The 25,955-nt window shown below is 34.9% G+C and overlaps 1 protein-coding gene across 6 annotated transcripts in view; it reads right to left on the reverse strand.

Annotated features, from left to right (window-relative positions):
* Nucleotides 1–25,955, reverse strand: part of Raskol (Ras GTPase-activating protein raskol) — a 351,754-nt gene that overhangs the window by 192,112 nt on the left and 133,687 nt on the right. For 2 of the 6 annotated variants that reach the window (XM_076770847.1, XM_076770848.1), the window contains exon 1: nucleotides 326–2,832. The exons of 2 other annotated variants lie outside the window; for them this stretch is intronic. In XM_076770847.1, coding sequence (XP_076626962.1) covers nucleotides 326–1,169 — 844 coding nt within the window. In that variant the 5' untranslated portion in view covers nucleotides 1,170–2,832. Of the gene's footprint in view, nucleotides 1–325; nucleotides 2,833–25,955 lie in introns of those variants that run through there. 2 more of the 6 variants (XM_076770846.1, XM_076770845.1) reach the window with 2 other exon arrangements.

Here is a 25,955-nt window from a genome sequence, read left to right on the forward strand (position 1 = left end):
CATTAAAATTTTTCCCAGGGTTGGCCGAACACCCTGTATATGGTTACATTTAAGAAAAATTACAGCGGATAGTGCGTCCCCTCGAAACAATTTAATTTTCTATTTTTCTAAAGATTCTCTCGCATTTAATATATTCGTCTAACAAACAATAAAAATAGAAAGATTTAATTTTCTATCTTTTTAAAGACTCTCTGCCTTTTAATATCCTCGCCCAACGAAGAATAAAACAAGAAAGATTTAATTTTCCATTTCTCTAAAGATTCTCTCCCTCGTAATATCCTCGTCTAACAAACAATAAAAAAAGAAAGATGGCGTCCAGTCGTACCTGAATGTATCCCAGCGTCCGCGTCAGCGTCCTCGAAGACGGAGGACTCTGTACCCTCGTCGTTGTCCGCGACAGAATCGTCGGGAGTTTCGTCGTCTTTCGATTTCTCGCTACCAGAACGATGATTCTCGTTCCTGGAAGGCGTCGGTACGGCGCAGGGGCTGTCGACCGACGCGTGCCTGCCCGCCACCTTCGCCAGCGTGCTGGTGCTCCTGGCCAGCTTGGTGCTGTGGGTTCTGCGTATCAACAAGTTCGTGAACGTGGTGTTCCCGTTCTGTTTCACCCTGGTGTCCGCTGAACTGTTCCTGGCCGAACCGTTCGCCTTGGTCTCGACGATCTTCGCGGAAGAGGCACGCTGCTTCTCGGCCTCCTTCTTCTTCGAGTCCTCATCCTCGACTTCGAAGCACGCTATGGTGTTGTTCAGGCGGCTGTCCTTTCTACCGGCGTCCTTCCTGCCCGTGAACCGGCTCTGGAATCTCTCGATGGTCTTGAACGACCTGGTCCTCTCGACCTTCTTCCTCTGCTCGGGCCCGTTGCCGACCTGCTCGCTCTTGGGCGTCTCGAAGATCTTCGTCAGGGACTGCACCTTGCCCCTGGACTCCGGGAACGTGTCGTCCCGCGAACCCTTCGCGGATATCGACTCGTTGTTGCTCAACGTGCGCGTCAGAATCACGTTGGGCGTCGTCTTCGGGGTGCCGATGGGGAACGTATTGCTCACGAACTTGTCGGCCTCGGTGTTCACGGTTTTTGGTATCTTCGACGGCTGACGAGCCTCCCCGTCCAACGACACGTAGAACGTCGATCTCCGTTTAGGAGACTCCTCGATATTCTCTGTGTTCAACATGACTGTCTCCGGCAGTCGCTCACGTGGCACGATTCATCACTTTTACTGGGCTGGTACTCTCGTCGATCGACTCATCTCATAGAGAAACTCTATTCAAGATAGAGTTCAATAAACGAACTCGAAACTATTATTTTCAACCATCGAGAGATTTATTTTACTCTCCATAATATTTTAATCTATTTTTATACGAGGACCACTGCAATACTAGATAGAAACTCTGTTCTAATAACGGTGGTACTCAACGAAATAAATCATAGTTCAATAAACGAACTCGAAACTATTATTTTCAACCATCGGGAGATTTATTTTACTCTCCATAATATTTAAATCAATTTTCATACGACCGCTGCAATAACAAATCGGAGTTCAATAAACAAACTCGAAACTATTGTCATTCTCAACCATCGAGAGATTTATTTTACTCTTCATAATATCTAAATCAATTTTCATACGACCGCTGCAATAATAGACGAATAAAATATTCAACGTTCATCTAAATAAGAATTCTGACACCTCCCAGACGCATCGAAGTTATTTCGAACGCGGTATACGTGTCGTCCTGGTCCAGCGTAGAGTTTCCTCAAATTCACCTTACGATTCCGTCTCGAGCGTCCAAGAGCGAGAGAGAGGGCGCGCGCCAGTCATCGGAGCACCGAAATTTCTTGCTCGAGCGATTCCTTTAAATATAGACGTATCGCGGGTGCTCTGGCACGGAACACGTGTGTATCGACAAAAACAAATACACGGTTCTTCTTCCCCCCGGCGGCGGCTCGCTAACCGTGGTTTTCTTTTCCTCCCCCTCCTATCGTCTTCGATGTTTTCGTCCCGGCTATCGCGTTGACCTTTGTCGAACAATCGGGTACGCGGTCGATCGTTACACGCTTGATCCACAAATTCGAAGATTACAAGGCGTGTTACGGTTAACGGCGGGGCACCTGTTAATCACCAGGGTTCCCTCACACGCGTCCCCCTCGAACGGGGCCGCGAAACATTCCCGGAACCACCACAAAAGAGTTCACCAACGACGAGGAAAAAAGGTCCCCAGGAATGCACCGGAATACCATTAACCCACACAAACGTACGTAAACGCACTCGCGCGGCTCGACCGAGGAGATACGAGAGAGCACACGCGAACCCGTAGCCTTACGATCTCGAGACTTTCGTCGGTTTCACGGACACGTCGAATCACGATGTTCACGCTGGTGGAAAGGGACTGCGCGGAGTCGAGCACGAGGTACGAAGAAAAGTAAAAGGGTCTGAGTCACGGCGAGGGAATTACGGGCTGCCCCCGGTGGAACCGGGGAAATCGTCGTGGCTGTCGTGGAATGCGGTGGACAGGCCCGGGCGATCACGTGTTTCTTTTCACCAAGGACGAGAGAGCTCGTTTTTCGAGGAACACACGCGCGACCCGCGACGCGAAACGTGAAACGAGCAGCGACGCACGATCGTCCGCACGGCAGACGGGCTCACGACTATCTGCTCTCGTGCCTCTCTCGGACGTCTACTAGCAGCGCCCCTGGCGGACGTTTCACCAAACGATCGAGTCGCCGGAGGATCGAGCGTGTCGGACGTTCCGTAGCGTTGTTTGTTTCTTTTTCTTTTTCTTTTTTTTTTTTTCCTTTTGCAATATTGTAATACAGGCGGTGCCCGGCGTTTGCTTCGTTTACGCCCATGGGCAGAAAATATTATCGCGCCCCCGTCGCGGGAAAGAAAAGCCATTCGAGGCGGGGGGAAAAATTAGTCGAGGGAAATACGAGTAGGTGTGCTGTTACGAATTAGGGACGAATCTGGACGCAAGAACTTACCTGCAACGTCCGGTTCTAACGATATTCATTTATTTGTCACTTTTTTTCACCCTTTGCGTTCCGAATTATATAACATTTCAATTCTGTTGCCAGCAGCTCCCAACGCTTTTAAGTGTTTTATTTGAAATTTACGTTAACTAAAAAGTAGGGCAATTTAAACAAATTTAATTAAATATCTGTTTTATTTACACTATCGTTATATTTTGTAACTTTTAAGTGTATGGATATCTCTTTGGTTTGGACTTGAAGAAAACTTTGTTTCATTTAAACAAATACACTGTGACTTTCAGAGTCCCTGTTTTTATTTCTGTAGTCGAGAAGAATATTTTGGAGTCTATTGTTGCTGGTCCAAATATATGCTTCACCAATCACTATGTATCGTTTATAATATACACTCTCTGATATCTTTAATAATTTTCAAAACTGATAACAAGAAGTATATTGATAATGATAAAGAACGTTTGCTATTTATAGATCCATGGCATCAATAACGAAGATCGTGTATATACGTATCGTACCGAATGATATAATGAGTTTTATTTAAAGGTATTTAAATGTGCTGTTGTTTCAGCCTACGAGCAACTGACCCTGTGACCCATTAATCTAGATTATCTTTGAAAGTGAACTCTGTATATTCGAGAATGATAATCAGTTCTATATATGGAGCAAAGTATGCTGTATCATTATTTATATATATTACCACGAAAACAATAGCTGTATATGAATAGTCACTAATAATTATATTTAGAATATCATTGACAAACTAGATTGCCCAGTTGTCCAGGCACCAGATTTACGATATATAGAAAATATTGACCAACGATGTAGTATATCAAACTATTAATAAATATATTTCCTAACTTCGAACTTCATTTATTTAGATGTCGATCGTTCATTTGCAATTATAATTCCAGTGATATTTAGCTGTCTCGTTGATGAAATTTATTGAATTCGTTGAAACCATAGTTGAATATGAATATTCACTAATAATTATATTTAGAATAGTATTGACAAACTAGATTGCACAGTTATCGAGACACCAGTTTTACGATATACAGTTGTGTTCGACCAACCCTGGGAAAAATTTTAATGGGAGATTCTAGAAGCCAAAATAAAACGAAAATCAAGAATATCAATTTTTTGATTGAGGCTTTGTTAAAAAGTTATTAAAAAATTAAATTAAAAAATTTGAAATCATTCTGAAAAAATTATTTTTGGTTGCGGGGGTCAATTACAATCATTTTTCTTGAATAGACGCACACCCAAAATCCTATGCACTTTCGGGGAAAAAATTCCTGACCGAAAATCTAATGTGAAGCCAGAAATGCACCCCCGAAATTTCATGCAAATCATTAAAATATCGTAACTTCTGAACGGATTGAAGGATTTTAATGTTTCAAAACGCAAATACCGCATATTTTAGTGAAAAATATGTAGAAATTTTAACAATATTGAAAAAGTTGTTCTTTGACCCCGTAAAGTGAGAAAACCCCCATAAAAATGGAACAATTTTCAAACGACCATAACTCCTACAGTAGTGAATATATTTCAATGATACTTTTCCCTGAAGTAGAGCTCATGGGTATCTACAAAAAAGTATTAGACAAAATTTCCGTAACGTGTCAATCAAATTTATTAAAAATGAAAAACGAAGTTTTAAGAAAAATCGACAGAGGGTAGTTGCTGAAATTTTTCGGCGAGATTGAAAAATTTCAAATCGTTTGAGAAAAATTATTTTCGGTTGCGGGGGTCAATTACAATCATTTTTGGTGAATAGACATACCCCCGAAATCCTGCTCATTTTCGAGAAAAAAAATTCAGTATGGGCGTAACTTTAAACGTTAATAACTTTTTAACGATGCCTCCAACAACAAATTGTTATTCTTGACTTTCGTCCTATTTTAGCCTCTAGAATCTCCCATTAAAATTTTTCTCAGGGGTGGCTGAACACCCTGTACAGAAAATATTGACCAACGATGTAGTATATTAAACTATTAATAAATATATTTCCTAACTACGAATTTCATTAATTTAGATGTCGATCCTTCTTTTGCAATTATTATTCCAGTGGTATTTGGCTGGCCTGTTGATGAAATCTATCGAATTCGTTGAACTTGAGCTGATCCTTATTGGGGTCCATTACTTTCGAAGCTACTATTTAGGAGAGGTTACGTCGGTGCCTTTCTACGAGCCATAGCATAATACAACAATCAAATTCCGAATGCGATTTATGTGGATGAAAGTCACGGCACGTACAAGGTGCTCATACTGTATATCAATAGCTGTCCGGTAGTTGCGTTTGCCTTCGTTTAGAAGCTGTACTTTTCTCTTACACTGTTCCATCTACAGTTATCTTAAAGCTGTTTCAATAATAGGGTGAGAAATTACAGTTACAACATTTTTAAAACTATAAAACTACAAGAACAACTTTGAAATTCATAACGTTAACATTCTTTATTTTAAAAAATAATAAAATTATCTCGAGAGTAAAAAAATTAATATTTCACTTCATAATCGTTCCAGAGTTTCTTCCAATTATGATCACAATAGGCGATGCAAATTGTAACAATGGCAGATTCAGCCCTTAATGACAACGGTAATTAAGATTCAACGATAAACAGAGACACGATCAAAATCATGGCGCTTTTTGCGCAATAATGAGGTGCTAATTGCAAGAGCGTTGTATCGTCTCGAGACAAAGTTCATTCTGAAACATCCTGAGGACGTCGATGAATCTCACGATATTGTGCCCAATATCAAAGTTCGCCATTTTAACCAAACACTGAACTAAGAATTTAAAAATTATATTACGTAATATACAGAGTGTTCAGCCACTTCTGGAAAAAATTTTAATGGAGGATTCTAGAGGCCAAAGTAAGACGAAAATCAAGAGTAAAAATTTGTTGATGGAGGCTTCGTTAAAAAGTTATTAACAATTAAATTGAAAAATTTCAAATCGTTCTGGAAAAATTATGTTCAGTTGCGGGGGTCAATTACAATCATTTTTGGTCATTACACATACCTCCGAAATCCTACGCATTATCAAGAAAAAAATTCATTAACAAAAATGAAATGTGTAGCCACAAAATGATTCCCCGCATTCGTATCTTTAAAACGTCATAATTTCTGAACGGATTGAAGGATTTTAATATTTAAAAAAGCAATCAACGCGTATTTTAGTAAAGAATATGTAGAAATTCTAAAAATATTGGAAAAGTTGCTCCTTGATTCCGTAAAATGTGAAAAACCCCATAAAAGTGGTCCAATTTTTAAACGGCCATAACTCCAGCAATAGTAAAAGTATCTCATTGAAATTTAGTTTGGAAATAGAGCTCATGGATACCTACAAAAAAGTATTAGACAACTTTTCTGTAGAGCATCAAACAAATTTATTAAAACTGAAAAACAAATTTTTAAGAAAAATCGACAGAGGGTAGCTGCTGAAATTTTTCAGCGAAAAGAAAATTTCAAATCGTTATAAAAAAAATTATTTTCGGTTGTGGGGGTCAATTACAATCATTTTTGGTCATTACATATATGTCCGAAATCCTACGCATTATCAAGAAAAGAATTCATTATCAAAAATGGAATGTGTGGCCAGAAAATGGTTCCCCGCATTCATATCTTTAAAACGTCATAACTTCTGAACGGATTGAAGGATTTTAATGTTTAAAAAAGCAATCAACGCGTGTTTAAGTAGAGAATATGTAGAAATTCTAAAAATATTGGAAAAATTGCTCCTTGATCCCTTAAAATGTGAAAAACCCCATAAAAATAGCCCAATTTCCAAACAGCCATAACTCCTACAATAGTGAATATATTTCAATGAAACTTTTTTCTGAAGTAAAGCTCATGAGTACCTACAGAAAAGTATTAGACAACTTTTCTGTAGGGCGTTAAACAAAATTACTAAAAATGAAAAAGTAATTTTTAAGAAAAATCGATAGGGGGTAGGTGCCTGAATTTTTCAGCGAAAAAAAAGATCTCAAATCGTTCTGGAAAAATTATTTTCGGTTACGGGGGTCAATTACAATCATTCTTGGTGAATAGACATACCCTCAAATTCCTACCCATTTTGGAGAAAAAAATACGAGAAAGTGTGAAATTTGTCGACGAAAATAAAAGAATTTCAAATCGTTCTGGAAAAATTATTTTCGTTTGCAGGGATCAATTATAATCATTTTTGGTGAATAGACATACCCCCGAAATCCTGCGCATTTTCAAGAAAAAAAATCAGTACGGTCGGAACTATAAACGTTAATAACTTTTTAACGATGCCTCCATCAACAAATTGGTATTCTTGATTTTTGTCTTATTTTGACCCCTAGAATCCCCTATTAAAATTTTTCCTAGGGGTGGTCGAACATCCTGTAATTAGAGCAATATTTTAAATTTGATATTTTAAATAGCAACGAAATATTTAATATTAAAAATGAAAAAAGTTTAGATATGGTCTAGCAATTTAAAAAAAATGTACGTTTCAGCTCCAATTCGTAATTTAAAATTCCACGTTCGATTTCTTTTTACTTTAACTTGTCTTTGTCTGACCTTTAAACGGGTCGATGCCCAGGGAATTCGCATTAAAAACATTTCTATTATCTCTGACGTTCGATCGGCGCAATTTAAAAGAACGTCGTGAAAGTTTATAGACCGAGTGCTATAGTGACTCAGCCCGGACTTAGAATCGTGATCGATAATCGTTTCCTCGATTTCCTGTTGTACGGAAACGGTTTCGAAACTGGAGCAGATTCGTCACCTCGACTGACTATTTCCATTTCGCGTAGAGCGATTTGCTATTCAGTCTAGCAGCGAGCCGAGATCTAGGAACTATGTCGCTCTTACCGAATCGCGTATTCAACCAGGTTAATAATTTTCACGAGCCAATTCTTCCTCCAGCCATAGGATCCACAGGCGACTTTCTCCTGGGAAAGGATTTACTGTTCTCTCGAGAGATCCACGTTATTCTCACGCAGGATTCGAGTTTTTTCGGTCAATGGGTAGAGATATTGACTCGCGTATCTAATAATATAGACACTTAGTCTCGAGAACCGTGTCATGGTATCGAATAGATAAAGAAGTAAGCTATCGGTGGTTTTGTTTACATTTCTTGCAGCATCGAAGCAATGCAAAGAATAGATATCGTTGAACATTGAATGGAAGCTGAAGATGGTTTATGATTGATCTTTCAACTATTGGTAATATAGACTATAGTATGGACAAAATCAGTCACAGAAAAATCTCATTGGTTATGAATACTAATTTGAGTTGGTTTTCAAACGTTGAGAATGTAGTATCAAAATAAAAGTGTAATGTATGGATATAATTAAATTATAATGTAAAGTTCAACAAGATAACGATATAGCTTACTGTGAGAGTTGTGGAATATTTCAATAATTTCAGATAAATTTTTATGCGAATAATTGTTTGAGTATAGCAATGTTTGGATAACTGCAAATCAGTTTCGATTGGATAAGTGAACGGTAGTCGTACTCACTACTGATAGGGAACTTTCCTTGACACTTTACACAAAGCTCAATGTCAAATAGGTTAGAATATCGGTGAAACAGTATAGTGCAAAGATGAAACTTTTTTATTTTTGTTTCTATTTAAATGAAACTTTCACCAATGTATTTGTGAGAGTTATCAATGTGTTTTAAAATCACAAAAATTAATTCATTAGAATGTGTATGTAGCACGAATAATTAAAAAATAAAATAGTGAAACACGAAATAGTTTATTTTCGAAAGCTATTGTACTTGTTGACTATAAAATCATGGAAACAAATTTATTTCAAAGTGTACATAACACGAATAATTAAAAAATAAAATAATGAAACACGAAATAATTTACTTTCGAAAGCTAGTATAATTGTTGACTATAAAGTTACATAAATTAATTCATTACAATGTATATATAGCACGAATAATTAAAAAATAAAATAGTGAAACACGAAATAATTTATTTTCGAACACTAGTATAATTGTTGACTATGAAAATCATACAAATTCGTTCATTCCAATCTATAGGTAGCTCGAATAATTAAAAAATAAAATAGCGAGAAACGAGGTAATTTATTTTCAAACACTAGTAAATTGTTGCTTTTACATAGCTCGAGTAACTAAAAAATAAAATAGTGAAACACGAAATAGTTTATTTTCGAAAGCTAGTATAATTGTTGACCATAAAAATCACACAAATTAGTTCATTCCAATCTATAAATAGCTCCAATAATTAAAAAATAAAGTAGTGAAACATGAATAATTTAGAAATAAATAATAGCCAACCACGAAGTAATTTATTTTCGAACACTAGTATAATTATTGACTATAAAATCACTCAAATTAATTCATTACAATTTATACAAAGGTCGAATAATTAAAAAATAAAATAGTGAAACACGAAATAATTTATTTTCAAAAGCTAGTATAATTGTTGACTATAAAATCACATAAATTAATTAATTACAATCTCTACATAGCTCGAATAATTAAAAAATAATATAGTGAAACATGAATAATTAAAAAATAAAATAGCCAACCTCGAAGTAATTTATTTTCGAACACTAGCATAATTGTTGACTATAAAATCACTCAAATTAATTCATTACAGCCTACACAAAGGTCGAATAATTAAAAAATAAAATAGTGAAACCCAAAGTAATTTATTTACGTTGGTACAAAAGTATCGACGCCATCGAAACGAGTTCTCCGGTCCAACGACTGCAGAGGATTCGGGAACCTTTCAACTCCGAAAGGGTCCGGTATCCGCTGAAATCCTTGAAAGCGATTCCGAGTTACGTGTTTCCGGCGCGACGGTAGCCAAACGATCGAGAAAAAGGGTCTCGGGGAAAAATCGCTGTCGTGCCATTCGTCCGTGAGTCACCGGTAGCCGGGATCGTAAAACGGAATGGATTTTTATCGCGTTGCGAAAACGCCGTGGCTGCGTTCGCGGTAATCGTATCCGGCAAACGAGTGCCCAGATAACGCTCTGTTATTATGCAAGTGAAAACTGCGACAACCATAATTGCGCCGCGGTACGCTGGAATTTTAGGATCGTCGTGTGCAAACAGCGAACCTTGAAATATTATTCAAATTGCATCGCTGACCGGTGGGTGTTCGTTCCATTTGCGATTCCGCGAATTTAGATTTCAATTTAATTAGCAGATTTGAATTTCCGTCGTGCTCGACAGTCGCTGGGGCGTTTGAACGTCTCGTTCCCGTAACGAACGCGATTGGGAAACTCGATGCAACCGCGACTTTCGATCGAGGTAACGAATTTACATGGAACCTAGATTGGCTCACGCTGTGAACGATTACTCTATTCATAATTTTATGCTGCTTTAATTACAATTATGGAGGATGTATTAAATACCAAATTACAGAAATTAAACCGTGATCCAGCGTTATTTTCCGAACATGTGACGTTAACATTTCTTTCACAATTTTTCACTAATCTTCGAAACAGTACATTTCTAGAGGATCGATAAGATGACTAATCGATTATCAGTACGAACGATCCCGATTCTGAGGCACCAAAGTATCAAACGTTCCGTAAATAATAATCGTGTTTTGTGTATCGAATGAATCATACAATTTCACGCCTTCTTTTGATCATTTTTATTATTAGTGAACAGATCAAAAATCTTTTTATCGTGGATCCCGAAGGTCTACGAACGCTGTAATTAGACTACCGAAGATTTTTCATTCCGCAAGTATTCGAGATCGCCGTCAATATTTTTTTGCGTGCGATTTTATAGGTTCACTCGCCTGTAATTTAGCGAGCATCGAGACCAAATCAACAAGCTATAAAGCAACACAGTCGCGGACAAAAACATCGAAGGTGTTCTTGAAGACTTGAGTAGAAAAGAGACCTGCAAAAATACTAATGTTATCGCCTTGAAGGACTTTCTAAACCGTGTTGTCCGTGATAAATGACTTCCGATCGGTCTGCTAACGACAGGAATAACAGGGCTGCGCATGTTGTGTGATTAGCTTCTCATAGAAACTTTACGTGTTCAACAACAGTGTTGCTCGTTTCGTTTAAATCGAAAGTTCAATGGCTGACATTTTTTATTTGAGCAATCCTTAACACGTCATAGATTTATTGAGGTTTCTACAGGATAATTTCAAAATTGAAGACCATGCATGGATAAAATGAAATGTTACTCGTTTCGTTTAAATCGGAAGTTCAATGGCTGACATTTTCTATTTGAGCAATCCTTAACACGTCATAGATTTATTGAGGTTTCTACAGAATAATTTCAAAATAGAAGACCATGTATAGATAAAATTAAATGATACACGTTTCGTTTAAATCGGAAGTTCAATGGCTGACATTTTTTATTTAAGCAACCCTTAACCTGTCATAGATTTATTGGGGTTTCTACAGAATAATTTCAAAATTGAAGTGGATAAAATTAAATGTTGCACATTTTTTCTAACACTGAGTCCACTAAAAAATTAAGTTTGATTTAAAATACAGAATTGCTGATAATCCAGTACTGCCTTACGCAGATAAATAATTTAAAAAAACTTCAGAGTATGTTTTGGTTTCTTGGTTTCTGTAATTTTTGTACATAGTAGATTAAATTGTATTTTAATTGCTAACCCCTTGATGCACGATTTAATTTCAAATAATTTTTCAAATGTATAGTATTTAATTTTATTTAAATTTGTTCGTACAAGGAATGGTCACGGGAAAGAATAGATTTGTTTTACGAATATCTTGTGAATGTAAATGTGTGTTAATGTTAATATATAAAAGTTCATGAGTGTCAGTGAGTGGTCTAATGATTGTAAAACTTGACATGGCAAAGGGTTAATATACATATACAATTGCTGATGATTCAGTACTGCCTTATGCATAATAAATAAATAAAAAACAACTTCTTAGTATGTTTGTGTATTTGTTGAGTTCTATGTAAAATTATATAAATTAATTTATTAGAATGTGTATAGAACTCGAGCAATTACAAAATAAAAAAATAACTAACACATAAATAAGAGATTTGTGTATAGAGTTTTGAAGAAATTGGGGCAAATACTATTTTTAACACATTCCATAAATCCAGATAACCCTTTACAGATATAAGGTTTGTAAGAATAGATGATTTCAAAATTGAAGACTATGTGTGGATAAAATTAAATGTTACACATTTTTTCTAACACAGAATCAACTGAAAAATTATGTTTGATTTAAAATACTCAGTGTGTCTATTTAATGTGACAAATTACTGATAAACTTGGAATACTTAGGTACTGGTGTCTGGTATTGGCTATTCTTAAATTAAATTTAAATACACTATTTACATAACAAGAATATAAGACAAAAATGTAGCATTTATGTTTTAAATTTAAGCACATCTATTTAGGGGTTAAAACAGTAATTTTGTATGTCAAACGATGTCCTTGGAATTCATTTAAAATTACAGTATGGAAAAATTAAATCTGGCTATTCTTAAATGAAATATAAATAGAATATACATAACAAAAATAAAATAAAATTTCATACTATGTTTCAAATACAAGCACTCCTATTTTAGGGGTTAAAACTGTAATTTTGTGTATGTAATGATATTCTTAACATTCATTTAAAATTACAGTATGGAAAAATTAAATACGGCTATTCTTCAATTAAATATACATACAATATACATAACAAAAATAAAATAAAATTTCATACTATGTTTCAAATACAAGCACTCCTATTTTAGGGGTTAAAACTGTAATTTTGTGTATGTAATGATATTCTTAACATTCATTTAAAATTACAGTATGGAAAAATTAATTATGGCCATTCTTAAATTAAATATAAATATACCTAACAATAATAAAATAAAATTTCATAGTTACGTTTTAAATACGAGCACTGCTATTCAGAGATTAAAACGTTGATTTTGCATCACTAATGACGTCCTCGACATCCATTTAAAATTACAATAAGAAAAATAGAAACAGTCGACAATTACGTATTCGTTACTTTCTATCATTCTCGAGATATTTATAAATTCACAAGTGTCAGGGCCCACTAATCGCAAACATTGTATTATTAATGATAATCCAATGGAATCGTTCGGTTAGTGGGTGGTGTTCGATCATCAGACCTTGCAGTGGCCGTTTAAAATTTCATCGCGAACAGTAGGTGTCATTCGAGCCGCGTGTCTACGCGAAGACGCGCCATTTAAATTTCAATCTTCTCGGTAGGCGATGTTTAAACTTTCATCCAGCCCGGTGGGTGCCATTTAAATTTCAATTTCGTCGGTGGGTGGCCCGCTCCCGCCATCGTCGACGGGCGTCGTTCGTGCGTTAATTTTTCCAGCAGGCGACCGTACCGATTTTTCTCTTTTTCTCGCCGAGCATTCCATCGACGGATTCTGCGTTTCCCGACGAGAACAGTCGAGAATCGAAATTCCGCTCGATTCCATTCCGATCCCATCGCTGGGAGCGTCTGAACATCGCCCAATGGGTCAGAATTAATTCGCAGCCAAAAATAATTGACTACTTTCCATGATAATTCTATTCCCCGGGGGAAAATATTCGATAAACTTATACTGAGTCACTTCAGATTTATACACATATATTTTACATTTTGTACCCGGGAGTCAGTCCTTTTCAAAAATAAAAATAAACAGGAATTGTGTTCTTACAAAATCCCTACTATTTTTTAATATTATTACTGTTTATATATGTTGAGATTTGGTATAAGTGCAATATTCTAATTTTAATTTAAGCTTTATACATTATAAATCTCAGAGCGATAGGTATTAAAAATTGTAAACGTCTAAAAGTGACAGATAAAAAGACAATAATTCCGAGAATCTAATAATATCACTAATTAGACTATCAAAAGGTCTCTTCGTTTGTGAAACAAAGTTTATGCTAATATTTTCGTTCGTTATTATCCGACTATTTCAAGAATCCCTCCACGGGAACGAGAATGATTTACACGCCGCGAGGGAATAAAATTAAAACAAAGCGTGGAAAAGAACAGAAGTCGTAGGAAGGGTGAATGAAACGAGAGGCGCAAAATGAACGGAGATCGGGTGGAGCCGAAGAAGGCTTAAAAGGACGATCTAAAAGGCAAGCGTGGAAAGTGTGAAAGAGTCGAGACAGGGGCGCAGAGAGGGGAAGACGGAGAACGAGATGGTTCGAGGGACGGAAAAAGGAAGAGAGAGCGCAGGGGACGCGTGTCGAATGAAAAAGGTACTCGTGACGCACGTTTTCCTCACAAAGAAGCAGGATCCGTGCCAGACCAGCGTAATACGGTCGTGGCTTTTCTTGTTGCACGCACGATCCATCACTGGGGCCTTATATACGCGTCGTTTGCAACCGCCGTTCTTTACGGCGTCGTCGAGGGCGATGCTTATCCGTGATCTTCGTGGAATCGATCGCGATACGCTGCGGAGAACCCGACCGATCGATCGGATCGCAACAATCGTGAAAAAATTCGAAGGCCGATGGGCGAATTTGATGGATCGTACGGCGAACAAATTTGCTCAAAATATTATCCAAATTGCACCGTGTGAAGGGAGTTATAATTCCGGAGAAAACAATTATTTATGAAAAAATGCGTAGTAATTACGAAAACATTCTATATACAAATTTAAATTAATTTTTAGTCGTATACTCTATAGGAATTGCTAAAATTTCTTTAGGTATATAGTGTCAAAGTAGATAGAAAAATAAACATAGAAGACAGTATAAATTATAACAGTACTTACATTCATCGGATAGAGGATGAAAAGCCCTTTAAAATGAGCGTTCAAACGCGTCAATAGCGTAATTAGTTCCGGAGATATGAGGATTTTAGTTTCAAGTCGATCGCGTCGAAGTAAATTGCAAAATAAACATATAAGACAAAATAAATTATTAAAGTAGTTACGTTCATTGGATAGAGGATGAAATGCCCTTTAAAATGAGCATTCAAACGAGTCGATAGCGTAATTAGTTCCGGAGATATGAAGATTTTAGTTTCAAGTCGATGCGGTGGCTAGTTCCGCAGATATAAGGCTTCGAAGCATTTGTTTACGTTTCATTGTTTACGTCGCGAGGTCATTCACCTCACGTGATCGTAGTATGTCACTCGGTCACGACTAACGTGCGTAGAAAGAGAAGGAGAGCCCGACGCGTGAGACGGAGACAGAGATAGTCGAATTAAAAAAATTACCTTTTACATAAATTACGATATCTCGAAAACGGGAAGTCCGATCGACAAAAACCAAAAACCATTTTAAAGAGGAAGGTTTTCCGTCGCTAACAATGGCTTAATTATGGCAAAAACACTAGTAGTTTCGGAACTGCACGCGTCCAAAGTTTTGGTATTTTTAATACGCGTTAATAGGCCATTATACGCGAGCCAGACAATGAGATAGTCGAATTAAAAGAAATTACCTTTTAGATAAATTACAATATCTCGAAAACGGAAAGTCCGATCGACAAAAACCAAAAACCATTTTAAAGGGGAAGCCTTGCAGCTTCTAACGATGGCTCAAACATGGAGAAAATACTAGTAGTTTCGGAACTGCACGCGTCTAAAGTTTAACTATTTTTAATACACATTGTTAGACTATTCTAAGACAGTAGAAACTGAAGATTTCCTCTCTACAGTTAAATAGCACCAAAATAATAACTTTAATAACTTTCGATGGATGTTTTCCATTATAACAGTATGCATTTTTAATTGCTCAAACGTTACAATAATTGTTTGCCTTGATCGCCCAAATACAAACAATATTCCTTTACATTATTTTATTTATCACATTATTACAATGTATTAGTATTTTCAAAATTATTCTTTTTTAGAAACAAAGTTTCTATAACATCTCAAATAATTTTTAGTTTGCTTTTTGAATTCGATATTGTGGATAGAGTAATAGACTCCATTACACGATGATGTATGTTTGTTTCTGCCCGATTGACCGTGCTCTACGAAGATCCTATCGCAACGTGAGCGGCAACAATGAAAGTTAACAGCGTGTCGGGACCGTTCTGCAGCAAGGCCAACGCGATCTTGTGAGAAGAAAACTCAAAGAGCGTTCGTGTCCGAGAAAAATTCGTACGTGCACGACGTTACGCGAATAACGGTTAAAGCTCTTAGTCTGGTACGGAGCGGAGCAATTTCAGCGTCTGGGGATCAGCGAACTCTTTTCACGTCCCACGCGAAAGACCAGGGGAATCTGTATTGCGTCTACCGAGAACGAAAGCGTTCTCTGAGAAAACGATCTCTTTGCGGCGAAAATCGTCCACCGCTGGCGTTCAAAAATAATCTCTCTCGTCCCTAAATCATTAAACAGTCACAGAACAAAAACATTTGTAATAACGATTTTTAAACGATAATTTAAAGTAAAAAATGCAAGTGGAACTCTGAACATTTGAAGAATATTTAAAAAAAAAATTTATTCTCGCGTACCCAAACTGATATTAATAGTGGAATATTTTTTTAATTCTGGCGTTTAAAAATAATCTCTTTCATACCCAAATTATTAAACAGTCGGAAAACAAAAACATTTATAATAACGATTTTATAATTTAAAGTAAAAAATGCAAGTGTAACTCTGAAAAATATTTAAAAAAAAAAATTTGTTCTCGAGTACCCAAACTGATATTAATAATGGAATATTTTTTAAATTCTGGCGTTTAAAAATAATCTCTCTCGTCCCCAAATCATTAAACAAAAACATTTGTAATAACGATTTTATAATTTAAAGTAAAAAATGCATGTCTAATCCTGAAAATCTAAAGAATATTTAAAAATAAATTTGTTCTCGAGTACCTAAACTGGTATTAGTATTGGAATATTTTTTTAAATTCGTAGTTTCGTTTCGGTTGAGTTATTTTCCAACAATACGAAAGAGGAGTCCCGACACAATACGCTGAAAGGGCCTATTATCAACAGGAACTAAATAATTTGTTCTGTCAACATCCACAATGGTGACGAACGAGGTTTCGTTTCAAAATGCAAGCTCGCTTAATTGCATTGTGTATTCTCCGCCTCGGTATGATCTTACACGACGCCTACCATCCTAGACAGCGTTGGTAGGCTCCAATTGAAACTCCAGCGTGCACGAAGCTCGAGAAACTTTAATATACCCACGCTCTGAGAGTTTCGAATTCACCAAAAGTCATCCATATTTATTATTCATAAAACAGTTCCCAAACATTTCAAAATCTCTTTTCACAGATATAATTTGAAAGAAAAAATAAAACATTCCTTTTCGATCTATGATATATCACAAGTAAAAATTATTTTAATAAAAAAATATTAAGCACCGTTAAACGTAACGCAAATGAGCAAAGTCCAATAGAATTATTTCAATCTTTATTGATCTTCGAAATTTTATTATTGATATAAAATAAGTGTTTTAAAATATTTAAATATTAATACCACTCGCTGTACCAAATCCCAAACAGTTTCTAAGCCGACGAATTAGAATAACCGGAGCAAAGCACCGCTCCATTGGCGATAGATCCTCCTTTTCACGGCGATACCGGTCGGTCCGGCGAATTCGTGGCGTCGATCGCGCGGAAAAAAATCTAGGAGGGGGGTCCACAAAAGGCAGACAGAAAAGATGTCAAACGTTCGTCACGTTGCGACCATTCCTGTCGTGCACAATGACGGGCAAAAATCCAATTAGCATTTTACGAGCCAGTCGGACTGCTCTCCGCGCCGCTGCATGGAAATTGCGTTTGCACACGGATTCTCTCGTCGGCGTTGCTTTGTCTTTCGAAACCAGCGAAAGACCAGCTGTGTTGCACTGGCGTAACGAGCCTGGTCGGGCGGAATTTTTTCCCATTCGCACGGAGAACAGCGAACAGAACGTGCTGTCGGGAAATTGAACAAATTCTGAATTTACACTGCGAGTTTCCTGTGCAGCGACAACTTCTGCGGGGTATTTTTCCCCCTCTACACGATAAATGCATTTCCGTTTGGATCATTGATTATTTTTATTTTTAGGTTCCTTCAGAAACTTATATTTATAATTAATATTCTGCCATTTCTTGGTTTCTGTAATTTTTTTACATAGTAGATTACATTGTATTTTAACACTTTGACTGCCACGTCACCCATATATGTATAGGTGACAGGATTTATCACTATGATACTAGAAAAATTAATTTTCAAGTTAAGACGCCGAGGTAAATAAATTTGAATAGAATTTGTGAATTTTAACAAGGTTACGAAAATAAGTACCGAAACAAATTTTAGGTTACGTAGCTTACAATGGCGTAATATCAAAATTTTAATCTTGCAGAATATTATACAGTTTTCATTTGGCAGTGAACCTGTTAATTGCTAACCCCTTGATGCACGATTTAATTTCAAATAATTTTTCAAATGTATAGTATTTAATTTTGTTTAAATTTGTTCGTACAAGGAATGGTCACGGGAAAGAATAGATTTGTTTTACGAATATCTTGTGAATGTAAATGTGTGTTAATGTTAATATATAAAAGTTCATGAGTGTCAGTGAGTGGTCTAATGATTGTAAAACTTGACATGGCAAAGGGTTAATATACATATACAATTGCTGATGATTCAGTACTGCCTTATGCATAATAAATAAATAAAAAACAACTTCTTAGTATGTTTGTGTATTTGTTGTGTTCTATATAAAATTATATAAATTAATTTATTAGAATGTGTGTAGAACTCAAGTAATATCAAAATAGAAAAAATAATTTACATAGATTGATACGTAAATGAGAGGTTCGTGCATAGAATTTTGAAGAAATTGGGGCAAATACTATTTTTAACACATTAACCCCATAAGTCCAGAAATATAAGTCCAGCTGAAACCGCAACGATTACTTGTACGATAATCCTTAACATTTACAGATTTATTAGGGTTTGTAAGAATAGATAATTTCAAAATTGAAGACTATGTGTCGATAAAATTAAATATTATACATTTTTTCAACTGAAAAATTAAGTTTGATTTAAAATACCCAGTGTGTCTATTTAATGTGATAAATTACTGATAAACTTGGAATACTTAGATACTGGTGTCTGGTATTGGCTATTTTTAAAATAAATTTAAATACATTATTTACATAACAAAAATATAAGAAAAAAATGTGATATTTATGTTTTAAATATAAGCACACCTATTTAGGGGTTGGAACAGTAATTTTGTATGTCTAATGCTCTCCTCGACATTCATTTAAAATTACAGTATGAAACAATTAAACGTAAATACAATATACATAACGAAAATAAAACAAAATTTCGTATTTACGTTCAAAATACAAATGTTAATTTTGCATCATTAATGATTGTTCTCGACACATCCATTTAAAATTATTATTTTATATTTATTAGGGTTTGTAAGAATAGATAATTTCAAAATTGAAGACTATGTGTGCATAAAATTAAATATTATACATTTTTTTAACTGAAAAATTGAGCTTGATTTAAAATACCCTGTGTGTCTATTTAATGTGATAAATTACTAATAAACTTGGAATACTTAGGTCCTGATGTCTGGTGTAAATTGGCTACTCTTAATGTAAATTTAAATACATTATTTACATAACAAAAATATAAGAAAAAAATGTGATATTTATGTTTTAAATATGAACACACCTATTTAGGGGTTGGAACAGTAATTTTGTATGTCTAATGCTATCCTCGGCATTCATTTAAAATTACAGTATGAAACAATTAAACGTAAATACAATATACATAACGAAAATAAAACAAAATTTCGTATTTACGTTCAAAATACAAATGTTAATTTTGCATCATTAATGATTGTTCTCGACACATCCATTTAAAATTATTATTTTATATTTATTAGGGTTTGTAAGAATAGATAATTTCAAAATTGAAGACTATGTGGGCATAAAATTAAATATTATACATTTTTTTAACTGAAAAATTGAGCTTGATTTAAAATACCCTGTGTGTGTCTATTTAAGGGGATAAATTACTGATAAACTTGGAATACTTAGGCACTGATGTCTGGTGTAAATTGGCTACTCTTAATGTAAATTTAAATACATTATTTACATAACAAAAATATAAGAAAAAAAATGTGATATTTATGTTTTAAATATAAGCACACCTATTTAGGGGTTGGAACAGTAATTTTGTATGTCTAATGCTCTCCTCGACATTCATTTAAAATTACAGTATGAAACAATTAAACGTAAATACAATATACATAACGAAAATAAAACAAAATTTCGTATTTACGTTCAAAATACAAATGTTAATTTTGCATCATTAATGATTGTTCTCGACACATCCATTTAAAATTATTATTTTATATTTATTAGGATTTGTAAGAATAGGTAATTTCAAAATTGAAGACTATGTGTGGATAAAATTAAATATTACACATTTGTTCTAACACGGAGTCAACTAAAAAATTGAGGTTGATTTAAAATACCCAGGGTGTCTATTTAAAGTGACAAATTACTGATAAACTTGGAATACTTAGGTACTGGTGTCTGGTATTGGCTATTTTTAAAATAAATTTGAATCCATTATTTACATAACACAAATATAAGAAAAAAATGTGATATTTATGTTTTAAATATGAACACACCTATTTAGGGGTTGGAACAGTAATTTTGTATATCTAATGCTGTCCTTGGCATTCATTTAAAATTACAGTATGAAACAATTAAACAAAAATACAATATACATACCAAAAATAAAATAAAATTTCGCATTTACATTTCAAATACAAACGTTAATTTTGCATCATTAATGATTGTTCTCGACACATCCATTTAAAATTATTATTTTATATTTATTAGGGTTTGTAAGAATAGATAATTTCAAAATTGAAGACTATGTGTGGATAAAATTAAATATTACACATTTGTTCTAACACTGAGTCAACTAAAAAATTGAGGTTGATTTAAAATACCCAGGGTGTCTATTTAAAGTGACAAATTACTGATAAACTTGTAATACTTAGGTACTGATGTCTGGTGTAAATTGGCTATTCTTAATGTAAATTTAAATACATTATTTACATAACAAAAATATAAGAAAAAAATGTGATATTTATGTTTTAAATATGAGCACAACTTTTTAGGGGTTGGAACAGTAATTTTGTATGTCTAATGCTCTCCTCGGCATTCATTTAAAATTACAGTATGAAACAATTAAACATAAATACAATATACATAACAAAAATAAAACAAAATTTCGTATTTACGTTCAAAATACAAATGTTAATTTTGCATCATTAATGATTGTTCTCGACACATCCATTTAAAATTATTATTTTATATTTATTAGGGTTTGTAAGAATAGATAATTTAAAAAGTGAAGACTATGTGTGGATAAAATTAAATATTATACATTTTTTCAACTGAAAAATTAAGTTTGATTTAAAATACCCAGTGTGTCTATTTAATGTGATAAATTACTAATAAACCTGGAATACTTAGGTCCTGATGTCTGGTGTAAATTGGCTACTCTTAATGTAAATTTAAATACATTATTTACATAACAAAAATATAAGAAAAAAATGCGATATTTATGTTTTAAATATGAGCACACCTATTTAGGGGTTGGAACAGTAATTTTGTATGTCTAATGCTCTCCTCGACATTCATTTAAAATTACAGTATGAAACAATTAAACGTAAATACAATATACATAACAAAAATAAAATAAAATTTCGTACTATGTTTTAAATACTTTCGACACATCCATTTAAAATGATACGAAAAACAGAAACAGTCGATAATATTATTTTTAACACATTAACCCCACAAGTCCAGGAATACGAATCCAGGTCGAATCCCAACGACTCGAAACCCACACGCGATATTTACAACAACAATGGACAGAGGTGAGGAAAATCGTACGACGCGAAGAGATAAATATCTATAGAGCGTGGCGTACGGGATCTTAAACGCGAAGTTACAGCACAGAACGCATTAAGGCGTAATTATTTACCCTCATTAGCCCGCGTGGAAACGTACCTCGGGTGGCGGTGGAAAAAGAAAACTCTCAACCCTCCGCGTAACGAAATTTTACAAGCTATTAATTCGCGAAAGAGAAAAACGCCGTCGTAATTAACAATTCCCGGCCATCAATCCTCGACATTCAACGAGAGAAGAGGGGTCGTAGCGGGCGCAAATCGCGGAACATCGAGATACAATAAACCGTAATTAGTAGCGAGGCTAATGCAATCCGGGCGATCTCGAGAGGAGCGCAGACCGCGAATATGTCCGGGCGATATAAATCAAAACTTATTCCATGGACGCGGCCCCCGAGGGCCCCCTTATCGATCCGCGCGGGAGATAAATCGCGGGGCCAACGTCGGCGAGGGTAGTAATTAGTTTCTGCGACATTAGTCATTAGCGGGAACCGTTTCCTCGTGTCCTCTTTGTGGCGTCACCCAGCGCGCGCGTTTCGATTATTATGGCAGCCGTTAGGACGGGTAAATTGTTCAACGCGAACGATTTACAACGGTTTGTAATTTAATTAAAGACCCCGAGAGATCTCCTCTGCTTCGCGCGACCGCCCTTGGCGAAACGCGAGAGAACCACTGAGGAGAGAGAATCCTCTTCGATATTCTGTCGTGAAAAGAAAGGGGTAATGATAAATTACAAAGTAGAAATTATGAGTATACATGGGAGTTTTTTTTTTTTTTTTTTTCTAAGTGGTATGTACAGGGTGTTCGGCCACCCCTGGGAAAAATTTTAATGGAAGATTCTAGAGGTCAAAATGAGACGGAAATCAAGAATATCAATTTCTTGATTGAGGTTTCGTTAAAAAGTAGTTAATAACACAATTAAATTAAAAAATTTCAAATCTGACAAAATTATCACAGAGTATTTGTTTAAATAAGTAATATATTTAATGCAACAGGAAATGAATAAATCTGAACGTCGCGAGAACGCGTCTCCAAGACGAGAGAAACAAAACAGTCAACGATGTGAATGACACGCATCTCGGCGGCCTATTTAAATCAAACACATATAGATCGCTTTCTCACAAAATCATTCTGGAAAAATTATTTTTGGTTGCTGGGGTTAATTATGAGTATTTTTGGTGAACAGACATACCCCCGAAATCCTACGCAATTTTGAGAAAAAAATTCAGGAAGGTGGACAAATTTTTCGACAAAATTAACAAATTTCAAATCGTTTTAGAAAAATTATTTTTAGTTGCGTGGGTCAATTACAATCATTTTTGGTGAATAGACATACCCTCGAAATCCTACCCACTTTCGAGAAAAAAATTCATTACTGAAAAGTAATGGCGAGGCCAGAAATGGTTCACCGAAATTTCATGCGTATGTTTGAAACGTCATAACTTCTGAACGGATTGAAAGATTTTAATGTTTCAAAAGGCAAATAATGCGGATTTTAGTGAAGAATATGTAGAAATGTTAAAAATATTCGAAAAGTTGTTCCTTGACATCGTAAAGTGAGAAAAACCACATAAAAATGGTCCAATTTTCAAACGACCATAACTCCTACAATAGTGAATATATTTCAATGAAACTTTTTTCTGAAGTAGGGTTTACGGGTACCTACAAAAAAGTATTAGACAACTTTTCTATAGGGCATCAAACTAAATTCCAAAAAATCAAAACCGAATTTTTAAAAATAATCGACAGCTGCTTTTTTCGGTGAAATTGAAGAGTTTGAAATCGTTCTGGAAATATTATTTTCCGTTCCGTGGACCAATTACAATCATTTTTGGTCAATAGACATACCCACGAAATCCTACCCACTTTCGAGAAAAAAATTCCTTACCGAAAATATAATTTCCAGGCCATAAATGTCACTCCAGAATTTCGTGCGTATCATTAAAACGTCATAACTTCTGAACAGATCGAAGGATTTTAATGTTTCGAAAAGCAAATAACGCGGATTTTAGTGAAGAATATGTAGAAATTCTAAAAATATTCGAAAAGTTGTTCCTTGACATCGTGAAATGAGAAAAACCTCATAAAAATGGAACAATTTTCAAACGACCATAACTTTTACAATAGTGAGTACATTTCAATAAAACTTTTTTCTGAAGTAAAGCTCATAAATACTTACAAAAAAGTATTAAACAACTTTCCTGTAGGACGTCAAACGAAATTATTAAAAATCAAAAACGAATTCTTAAGAAAAATCGACTGGGGGTAGGTGCCTGAATTTTTCGACGAAAAAAAAAATTTCAAATCGTTCTAAAAAAATTATTTTCAGTTGCAGGGGTCAATTACAATCATTTTTGGTGAATAGACATACCCCCGAAATCCTGCGCATTTTCGAGAAAAAAATTCAGTACGGTTGTAACTTTAAACGTTAATAACTTCTTAACGAAGCCTCAATCAACAAATTGATATTCTTGATTTTCGTCTTATTTTGGCTTCTAGAATCTCTCATTACAATTTTTCCCAGTGGTGGTCGAACACCTTGTGTATATGAAGTCGTTTTAATTAATTAGATTCTGGTGATTGGGGACTTGCTGTAGTAAGGAGGAAACGAGATAGCAAGAGAAAAGGAGAGAGAAGCGTTTAACATGAATGACTGGGCGTGAAGTGTATATAACGAATTGCATAGCGATCGAGCACTTGTGAGAGAGGAAGGTTGAGCGTAACCCTCTGGTGACGAGTACGGGAAGCGTCACCAAAGTTCTTTTTTTATACTTATAATTACACATTCAATATCTTCATGAATTAATCAAAAGAAGTTTAATTGTCAAATTTTATCAGAAATGTTTTTTTCTTAAAGTGATTCAACCCCTTAAATATCCCAATGTATGAAAAATTGAATTCATATCATTTTCAAAAATAAGTCATATGAAATAAATTTTACAGTGTAAATAGAATACTAACTATAATCGTATAACAGTATTTTAAGATACAATATAATTTTATTTTTAAGTGTTTTGACGCACCAAAGTCTGCAATTTATTTTCTAAGCGTTTGTGAATCTCGATTTTGAAGGAACTGATAGGGAATTTGGAATCTAAAGTCTCTTTTGGCGAATGCTTCTGCTAGCATTTAAAAGCTTGCAGAGACCCTTCACCTTTCTTCGCCAGTTGCAATATAGTCGAGAAAGACATAACTGTGACTTCGGGATATTGAATCGGAAGATTTATTGTGGTCTAATAAGCATCGTCGTTTCGAAGGGGAAAATTGATATTTGTGTTGATATTGTGTATAATGCATCTAGCGAAAATAAATATTTGACAGTTTCCTATTCGAGTACAGGGACTAGAAATTTACAGAATAGAATTAAGACAATAATCTCACACAAGTGTTTTACTATTATTTATAATTCGAAATTAATCTTCGCATATTTTTATTTATACATAAAAGCATTAATTGAGATTTAAGAATACGAGAACATGTAGCTTACCAACTAACGAAATTTTGTCTGAAACAAATTTTTAATTGCACTACCAAAAACGCTTACAAAAAAATGTTTTATTTGTAAATGTGAAATAATTGTATTCAATCGTCTGATTCAGATTTTAATGTAAATATAAATCGATCGAACCTTGTCTAATTATATCACATTAGAAATACCGATGAAATAACACGTCGAGTTTAGATTGACGGTGGACCGTAAAGGGTTAAATGGTTTCAAGAGCACGCTTGCTTGAAAATAAATCGAGTGGCGAAGGGTTAATATACGTCCGACTGTAAAACTGCCAACTACGAGTGAACTCGTAAAATCCAACTTGTCCTTAGTGCGAATATATTCTTAATAAATAGACATGAATAATGGATAGTGGGCGTATGAAAGAAGAATAAAAATTGTTATGCGTTACAGAAATATACCTACGAGTAAGAAGTTAAAATTGTAAAAATTAACGTATTAAAAATAACTGCAATTAGCAGTGAGTAGGCGTTTATCGACAGAACCATGCTCTCATGGGGTAGATATTCGAGCACCCATGGGGTTTCTTCCCACGTACAATCGTATGGCTTTCTCCCCAAGATATCATCTGGCTCGTGTCCACATACGTTTTTTATTATCACTGAAACTATTCTACTATTTACATTCTC

This window comes from Colletes latitarsis, chromosome 8, assembly GCF_051014445.1.
Source record: "Colletes latitarsis isolate SP2378_abdomen chromosome 8, iyColLati1, whole genome shotgun sequence".
In the NCBI taxonomy this organism is placed as follows: Eukaryota; Metazoa; Arthropoda; class Insecta; order Hymenoptera; family Colletidae; genus Colletes; species Colletes latitarsis.